Raw genomic sequence first — 10,145 nt, forward strand, 5'->3', positions numbered from 1 at the left:
CGGTACTGTCCGCTTCCATTAATTGTGGAGGGGGGGGGGGGGGGGGGGGGCACACACGTACATAAATAATTAAGATCTTAGTCTGATGGCCTGATGTAGTAATAATAATAATAATGATTTATTATTGAACTTTATTTGTATAGCACCTTTCATACAAGAATTGCAGCCCAAAGTGCTTCAAAACAGTGACGTAGACACAAAATAGACAATGAGCACAACATTGGCATAATTATAGACAGGCATAACATGAGAAGAGCATTTATATTAAAACCTATAATTCATTAAAATATATAAAAGATATAAATATATAAAAATATCTATTAGCAGGTTTCTGACTAAATAAAAGCAATGCATAGAGTGCAGACATAGAATAATGAGTATAAAAATAGACAGAATAAGTGCAGTGCAATAAAATAGACAGAGATTAGCATAAAATAGACATCAGTCTATTCATCTCAATCTACAGTACAGTGAGAACCTGTATGCATGTCCTAACCTACCTTGCTATGAGGTAATTTAGAGAGAGCCTGAGGATGGCTAGGAACAGAAACATGGGGATGGCCCAACCGTGCCATGCTGCATTCATATAGATCTAGAGAGAGAGAGAGAGAGAGAGAGAGGAGAGAGAGAGAGAGAGAGAGAGAGAGAAGAGAGAGAGAGAGAGAGAGAGAGAGAGAGAGACAGATAGATATAGAGAGTGACAGGGACAGAGAGATAGAGACAGAGACATAGAGTGACAGCGACAGAGACAGACACAGACACAGACACAGAGACAGAGACAGAGACAGAGAGAGAGAGAGAGAGAGAGAGAGAGAGAGAGAGAGAGAGAGAGAGAGAGAGAGAGAGAGAGAGAGAGTCAGGGGGTGGAATGAGGCCAATAACAAACTCACTGATTACATGACCTGGTTTCTGAGTCGAACAACATCCATCTCTCCGTGTGGTGTGGCAACGATATCAGCATTAATACAACAATCAACACTGCTGTGTGAATCTATTTCTCAGTTTTTTTCTAGGTATATCTATTTCCAACTGCCAACACAGGCATATATGACACCACACCAACCGTCCTACGCAGAGCCCAGATACTGTAGAGACAGAGATGCAAAGGCGGATACATAATTCAGGAGTGAATTCACAACTTTCTTTCTTGCTATTAATAGAATGAGAGAGGGCGACAGTAGCGCTATTGATCTTCCACGCTGTGATCTACACTACAGTAGGGGAAATGCAATCTTGTGATCTGACACAAGAGGGCAGACTTTCTTATTTTAGTTCATTACATTGTTTACAATGTTCGTTATAATTTTTTCCCTCATATTTTATTATATTCGGATCCCATGATTGCCTATTACCCTGCCCCTGCCCCTACCTGTACCTACCCTCCCCCTCCCCCATTCTGCTATGATGCCCAAAGTATCCAGAATATCTTATCTTACTTTGTGTTTGCGTCAAAAGCACGGTTGTAGGTCGACTCTATTACAGATCACACTTTGTGTCGACTGCACACTGTAGATGTTGTGGTTCAGAACATGAACTATTGTGTGTACATATCCCTTACCTAATCTTACTAGTAGTTACGCTGCTGGCCAGTATGACTTACTACCATAGTGTCTTTATACCTGTATCATATTAATAATACAACTCTGTACATACATCTGATTAACATCATACTACTCAGTAGTACTAATTTAATCACCTGTCCATTGTATATTACTATTGCACTTTACTGTTACATTTGGACTCTGGTTGGATGCCAAACGTATTTCCGTTGTACTGTATTTGTGCTGTAAATGGCTGCTTTTTTATATAGCGCTTTTATCCAAAGCGCTTTACAATTTGTTACTCACATTTTACCCATTCATTCACACATTCACTCACACATTCACTCACCGACGGCGGAGGCAACCATGCAAGGTGCCAACCTGCTCATTGAGAGTGTCTTGCTCAAGGACACATCGACACGCTGCCCGGGAGGAGCGGGAATCGAACCAGAAACCTCCGGATTGCCAGACGACTGCTCTACTATTGTCATTGTGCCCCATGACAATAATATATATATTATATATATAATATAATAATAATGACAATAGATTTTAATCCAATCTAATCTAATCATCACTTTTACTAAAGGTAAAGATTTAGACCATGCGTCTGGGGTCACTGGAATGATAATCCATTGGCGGCGCACAGCCTTTGTTATAGGATTGTAGCGCTGGGGAAATTCCTCCACTAACACAGCGGAGACTTTCTGAGACATACGATCTCAGAGCCAGCCCCGCCCACTCAGCAGCCCGGCCAGTGGTTACAGTTATCCACACTCCCACGCAGCGCTCCACGTCTGCCTGAAATACCTCGGCCTTATAACGCTAATCATTAACTTACCTCTGTGACCAAATTACGGAGGATTTAATACATACATTTAATTTTTTTTATTATTGCATGTAGAAATAAGCAATTAGGCTTGTCTTAACATTTATGAGTTATGCGGTGATACAATTATCAGAAAAGTAAACAGACTTTATATTTCTGTAGAAGGAGACCGCCACCCCTATTCACCATAGTTTCCATGGATACACGGATGACTATACTGGCTTTTTCCAACTCATTTTCAGTTTTGCAACAATAGTTGAAAAGACTATAAATATATACATGGAATTATGTTGGAATAAACAGCCTGGAACGCATCATCTTCCTTTAATATCTTTCACCATAACGGATATTGGCCGGCTGGTGTATCCAATACCAGTATTATTACTGCTGGTGCGGCCCAAATAGGGGGGGGGGGGGGTGTGTGTGTGTGTGTGTGTGTGTGTGTGTGTGTGTGTGTGTGTGTGCGTGCGTGCGTGCGTGCGTGTGTGTGTGTGTGTGTGTGTGTGTGTGTGCGTGCGTGCGTGCGTGCGTATGTGTGTGTGTGTGTGTGTGTGTGCGTGTGTGTGTGTGTGTGTGTGTGTGTGTGTGTGTGTGTGCGTGTCCACTCACAATGAAGGCGAAGGCAGACGTGTAAACAGAGTACCAGCTGGATAAGGCAGAGAGGTTCCTCATGAAGTTGGTGACAGGTCTGGCACCTCTCTCTGCACAAGATCAAATAAGACAATGTACTGTATTAGAGTCATTGGTCGTCGATGATGAAGTTATGACACTAGATCAAGTTTCAAGTTTCAAGTTTCTTTAATAGTTGTCATACAGAAGTACAGAATACTTTCATACAAAATGCTTCTTACTGTTACGCTCCAGAGACTGTGCTAGACAAGATAGTATCAAATAACATAGTATAGCATGTAAATTAGAAGTAGAAAATGAGGTCACAGTGTTCAGTATAGACATATGTACAATGTTCGATGCAGAATAGACGTAACGGAGTTACCATATAATATACAATACTATGCAGTGTACTAATGTACAATATTATATAGTGCAAAGCAGAAATGGGATGAGGTGCAATTTAGGTACAATTTACAGTAAGGTGTACGAGTTGTAGTGCAATCCTTCATCAATAAATATAAAGTGTGGGGAGTGGGTGCTACAGTGTGTTTGTTTAAAGTGAGTGTGTGCTTAGTAGATAGAGGGCTTTTGGATGTGAGTTTTATGATTGATTGATTGATGGTTTTTATTTTCGTGTCTTACATACAGATGTATGCCCAGCCCATATGGGCTTACAAGACACATAAACAATAAGTATATAATAGTATACTTGACATTGACAATAAGTTATATAGACCAAGATGGCCACAAAAAAAGAAAACTAAATAAAACGTAATATAACAAGCTGTAAACAATGTATGTAAACAAAGAAACAAGAGGAATTCATATACAATTCTATAGGATATATAGTGTGTTTTGTCTCAATATCTTAATTTTTTAGGACGATAAAGGTCCGATCCACGATTGTAGTATGGCACTTGGAACCCTCTGTTCAAACACCGTCACCGTCTGTTCAAACACTGTCACCCTCTGTTCAAACACTGTCACCCTCTGTTCAAACACTGTCACCCTCTGTTCAAACACTGTCACCCTCTGTTCAAACACTGTCACCCTCTGTTCAAACACTGGCACCCTCTGTTCAAACACTGGCACCCTCTGTTCAAACACTGTCACCCTCTGTTCAAACACTGTCACCCTCTGTTCAAACACTGGCACCCTCTGTTCAAACACTGTCACCCTCTGTTCAAACACTGGCACCCTCTGTTCAAACACTGTCACCCTCTGTTCAAACACTGGCACCCTCTGTTCAAACACTGGCACCCTCTGTTCAAACACTGGCACCCTCTGTTCAAACACAGTCACCCACTACTGTCACCCTCTGTTCAAACACTGGCACCCTCTGTTCAAACACAGTCACCCACTACTGTCACCCTCTGTTCAAACACTGGCACCCTCTGTTCAAACACCGTCACCCTCTGTTCAAACACTGTCACCCACTACTGTCACCCTCTGTTCAAACACTGTCACCCTCTGTTCAAACACTGTCACCCTCTGTTCAAACACTGTCACCCTCTGTTCAAACACTGTCACCCTCTGTTCAAACACTGTCACCCTCTGTTCAAACACTGTCACCCTCTGTTCAAACACCGTCACCCTCTGTTCAAACACTGGCACCCTCTGTTCAAACACAGTCACCCTCTGTTCAAACACAGTCACCCTCTGTTCAAACACAGTCACCCTCTGTTCAAACACAGTCACCCTCTGTTCAAACACAGTCACCCTCTGTTCAAACACCGTCACCCTCTGTTCAAACACTGTCACCCTCTGTTCAAACACAGTCACCCTCTGTTCAAACACCGTCACCCTCTGTTCAAACACTGTCACCCTCTGTTCAAACACCGTCACCCTCTGTTCAAACACAGTCACCCTCTGTTCAAACACTGTCACCCTCTGTTCAAACACTGTCACCTTCTGTTCAAACACTGTCACCTTCTGTTCAAACACCGTCACCATCTGTTCAAACACAGTCACCCTCTGTTCAAACACAGTCACCCTCTGTTCAAACACAGTCACCCTCTGTTCAAACACCGTCACCCTCTGTTCAAACACTGTCACCTTCTGTTCAAACACCGTCACCCTCTGTTCAAACACTGTCACCCTCTGTTCAAACACTGTCACCTTCTGTTCAAACACTGTCACCTTCTGTTCAAACACCGTCACCATCTGTTCAAACACTGTCACCTTCTGTTCAAACACAGTCAGTGAATACCACGATCACAACACCAGAGGGAGCTCCACAAATCATGTCAAACCCAGATTCGGCTCAAACAAGGGACTAAACACGTTTCGCAATTATGCCACATCAATGTGGAACGCCCTACCCAAAGCTGTAAAGGAATGTGAATCACTACCCACTTTCAAAAACACTCTCAAAGAACACCTACGGGAGACTGCAATTCGAAACTGGCCCCTGTAAATGTCCTAACCCAACCCCCTCCAATGTACAGTAATTTACCTAGTATGGTTGTCAATATTCCAATGTACAGTTTTGCTTGTTTGTACAGTGTCCCCCCCCCCCCAACCCCCTCCAATGTACAGTAAATTACCTAGTATGGTTGTCAATATTCCAATGTACAGTTTTGCTTGTACAGTTGTACAGTGTTTCCCCCCCCAACCCAACCTCCTCCAATGTACAGTTTTTACGTCAAATGTATATACTCCCTTTTCTGGACTCTTTTTGTATCACAAACAGTACTGTATTTGCAAATCTGGTACGTCATAAATGTATAGATGTAGCAGTACTGTCTATCTGTATGTCATGTATGTCATATATGTCCTGATGAATTGAAAATGGGGGACCCTGATGTAAACAAGACGAAAGTCTTTCTCTGGTCTGCATCCCCTTAACAATTGTGTGTATTGGGCGGCTAGGTGGTGTAGTGGGCAAGGCACTCGCCACCAGTGTGGAGACGCTAGGATTCGTGTGTTCGAATCCAGCTCTCCACATTGTTTTCAGTTTAGCTGGTCGTCCGCAGTAATACACATTGGCCGTATTACGGGGAGGGAAAACTGAAGGGTGGGGATCGAACGTTGTGAACAAGCGACTCCTACAAGTCGGTTGGTGCGCCTGCGCAGTAGAATCAGGAAGTGTCGGGGGCAGCGTGAGCCTCCCACGCGTTACTCCTCGACACTGAGAGATCGAGCTGCGCAGGTGAAAAGATGCGACTGCTGTTACCTCAAGTACCGGAGGGGACTTGTGCTATGTATGACTTAGTCCACATTGCAGCCGGCTTGTGGGAGGCAAGAAACAGCGTTCGTGACAGGGGAGGGTTGAATTGGATGATACAAAATTGGGATGGGAGAAAATATAGAAAAATGGGAGAAAAAGTGGATAAAAAAAAAACAATTGTGTGTATTGAGCTGTACTGTATTGTACCCATTCTGCAATCTGTTAATAAAGTTTTCAATCAATCAATCAATCAATCAATCAAACCCTCTGTTCAAACACTGTCACCCACTACTGTCACCCTCTGTTCAAACACTGTCACCCACTACTGTCACCCTCTGTTAAAACACACCGTCACCCGACTACTGGCTTTGTGTACACAAGGATGTAAAGGGTTGACAGTATGTATGACACGACTCTTAGAGGTGGGGAGTGTTTGATTTACAGTTGTAATGTACGTGTCAGGCTCTGGGTTAAAACAGAGCCGTGATGTGGGTTATAATGGTTGAGAACGTTCCATCTCAATGTCAAACCCTTTGAGGACATGCAGTATGTGAATAAAGGCCTTTTAAAAATGTTACGGGCCCAAATTTATTTCCTGTTGCCGTGTTTGCTGATGATAATAAAAATGATAATAAACTCTATTTGTACGGCACGGTTCATACAGGAATCACAGCCCAACGTGCTTCACAGCAGTGATGTAGACACAAAATAGACACGGGCATAAATTGAGCACAAGAATATAGACAGCCATAAAATGAGAATTGACCAAATAAAAGCAATGCATAAAGTGCAGACATAAAAATGAGTATCAAATAGACAGAATAATAGCAGTGCAATAAAATTGCTAATTTACAGTGCAATAATCGTAGAAATAGACATAAAATAAGACAGAATGAGATGTAATAGTACAGTACAATAATCACAGTGATTAGGCTAATATCAAGCCCTGACGGGGGATATATACGCGGGCCCAAGGCGTTCCCAGAGCAATGCAATTCTGTTGAAGAGGTCTATACCTAGGATTTAGATCACAGCTTTAACCCTTTCACTACCACACTACAGAAGGTTAACCCTTCACTACCACACTACAGATGGTAGTGTGGTAGTGAAAGGGTTAACCTTCTGTAGTGTGGTAGTGAAAGGGTTAACCTTATGTAGTGTGTTAGTGAAAGGGTTAACCTTATGTAGTGTGTTAGTGAAAGGGTTAACCTTATGTAGTGTGTTAGTGAAAGGGTTAACCTTATGTAGTGTGTTAGTGAAAGGGTTAACCTTCTGTAGTGTGGTAGTGAAAGGGTTAACCTTATGTAGTGTGGTAGTGAAAGGGTTAAGCAGAGCGCTCTGTGTACTTACTGAGTCGTCTCATGTTCTCCGTCAACCTGCAGGGAAGAGAGAGGAGACTTTTAGTTCCAGCATCTGTCTCCCTTTGGCTTCTGAGTTACAGTTGTGGAGGAATTTACCACGAGTAAGGATGTACTCAAGTCAGATTATAGACTGGCAGTGAAAGGGTTAACCTTCCGTAGTGTCGCAGTGAAAGGGTTAACCGTTTGGTAGTGTGGCAGTGAAAAGGTTAACGCAAGTTTATTTAGCTCAAACAGAGTATTAAGCGTACAAATAGGTAAAGCGTTATTTGCGAATGACTCCAGGAGTTTACAGACCCTACGATATGTCCATAGAGCTCCTAGAATCCAGTAAAACCTAGGCCTTTATAGTAGAGAGAAAGGGATTGGGTCAGGTCAGGTATTGGGTTGGAGGGGGAGCCAGGAGGAGGGAGGGGGGGGGGGGGGTATCAGGTGAGAGACAAAAGATAGATGGGGGGGGGGGGTTGGAAACATATGACTGGAGATGTTTGAGGGGGAAGGGGATCATTATTCCACACAGTCATGAGTTCACATACTTTCATTAGAAGTTATGATTTATTAGAATGACTGTCTGATTAGAATTCTGATCACAGGTTCCACTTTCCTCATGCATTGCAACAACATCATTACATTTAATTATTTTCATTTCATCATTACATTACAACAACATCATTATTTTTTTCCATTTAGCCTTCGCTTGTATTTAAGTTGTTAAAAGTGTGATTGTGTGATCTATGCGATTGTGTGTGAAGGGGCGGACTAGCAAAGTACGTTTTTCATTGTACGGCAAACTGTCTGTTTAACTGTGCACATGACAATAAATCATCTTGAATCTTGAATTACGTTATCAACATCAATTTAGTTAGCTGTTAAATTAGGTGTGTATGAACAAACGTGCTGGCATAATAGTTGTGTACAGTTAAGTATTCTCAGCTATTTCACATAGTTTGATGATTGGATATCGGATCGGATTATTAGATATTGGAGCTCTGTGTGTGTGTGTGTGTGTGTGTGTGTGTGTGTGTGTGTGTGTGTGTGTGTGCGTGCGTGCATGCATGCATGTGTGTGTGTGTGTACTAGACCTTTGTCATGTTTACTTGTAATGTTATATGTTATGAAGTATTATGTTGCACGGTCACAATGTCCCTTAAACTAAATACAATGGATCAAGTACAATGGATCACTCTGGAGAGGGAGAGGGAGCGATTGAAAGAATGACTCTGGAGAGAAGCAGTGATTGAATGGATCACTCTGGAGAGAGCGATTGGAAGAATCACTCTGGAGAGGGAGCGATTGGAAGAATGACTCTGGAGAGAGAGGGAGCGATTGGAAGAATGACTCTGGAGAGAGAGCGATTGAATGGATCACTCTGGAGAGAGAGCGATTGGAAGAATGACTCTGGAGAGAGAGCGATTGGAAGAATGACTCTGGAGAGAGGGCGATTGGAAGAATGACTCTGGAGAGGGAGCGATTGGAAGAATGACTCTGGAGAGGGAGCGATTGGAAGAATGACTCTGGAGAGAGGGCGATTGGAAGAATCACTCTGGAGAGGGAGCGATTGGAAGAATGACTCTGGAGAGAGGGCGATTGGAAGAATCTCTCTCTCTCTCTCTCTCTCTCTCTCTCTCTCTCTCAAAGTCAGCACGGCTGGCAGAAACGTTCCTTTCATTCTCTCCCTCAATCTGTTCATGTAGTTCTATTCATCCCAGTCTCAATTCACCTCCTCCTCCCCTCTCCCCCTCTTGATAGAGCAGCAGGCTATATTTCGGGGGTCAATCTGAAGGGTTGTTGAAAGTCTTATATCATCTTGCAGTGGTTCTCAACGTGGGGTCCGGGAGACCGCCAGGGGTCGTTAAGGGGTTCAGGGGGGTCCTCAGCGCAATGAGTAATAGTTTCATTTTACTCTTTCATTAGAAGTCAGTCCAATGACAACACTTATTAGAATGACTATTCTGATCACAGGTTCCACTTTCCTCTGTCATCTCCCCACCGACTATGTACAGTATAGACAGTTGTGGAATTCTGGACTAAATCACTAAATCACATCTGAGACTAGATCAAATAGGGATCCCTGACCTGTTGTGTGTCAATGTGGGGGTCCTTGAAGAAGTTTGAGGACAAATGTATTTAATAAAGGTGTATTTTGAGCACAGTGTGGTGGTTCTACACCTCCTCTATTTAATAAAGGTGTATTTGGAGCACAGCGTGGTGGTTCTACACTGCCTCCTCTATTTAATAAAGGTGTATTTGGAGTAGGGCTGTCTTAAATACTTCAAAGCTTCGTTCGATGGGCATGGGATTCGAATATGAAAATAAAATTTGAATATATTAATTCTTTTTTAAATAAATAACTTTTCTTTTGTGTGCAAAATCAACTCTGCCTCTCTTTGTTAACTACAACAAGCAATGCTGTTTGTTATTTAAGATGAGGTCGGACTCGACACTGACAGATTTGTGTTCATTGTGCTGCTTTTATAAAGCCTCAAATGACGGCTTACAATATTTCATGAAAGCGAAGCTTCGAATTTAAAATCGAATCTCGGACCCGAAGCTTCGAATTCCAAAAAAATATTCGAAGGTCAGTCCTAATTTGGAGCACAGTGTGGTGGTTGTACACCTCCTCCTCTATTGTCTGG

At 42.6% G+C, this 10,145-nt stretch overlaps 1 protein-coding gene across 1 annotated transcript in view; it reads right to left on the minus strand.

The window, feature by feature from the left end:
• Positions 1–10,145, minus strand: part of LOC311245045 (GRAM domain-containing protein 4-like) — a 130,863-nt gene that overhangs the window by 20,044 nt on the left and 100,674 nt on the right. Inside the window, exons 7-9 of the mRNA XM_084334806.1 lie at positions 7,502–7,527; positions 2,980–3,071; positions 501–592 (exon numbers count right to left, since the gene is read on the minus strand). Coding sequence (XP_084190932.1) covers positions 501–592; positions 2,980–3,071; positions 7,502–7,527 — 210 coding nt within the window. The remainder of the gene's footprint in view (positions 1–500; positions 593–2,979; positions 3,072–7,501; positions 7,528–10,145) is intronic.

The sequence above is a fragment of the Notolepis coatsorum genome (genome assembly GCF_963971535.1).
Source record: "Notolepis coatsorum genome assembly, chromosome: 18".
Taxonomy (NCBI): Eukaryota; Metazoa; Chordata; class Actinopteri; order Aulopiformes; family Paralepididae; genus Notolepis; species Notolepis coatsorum.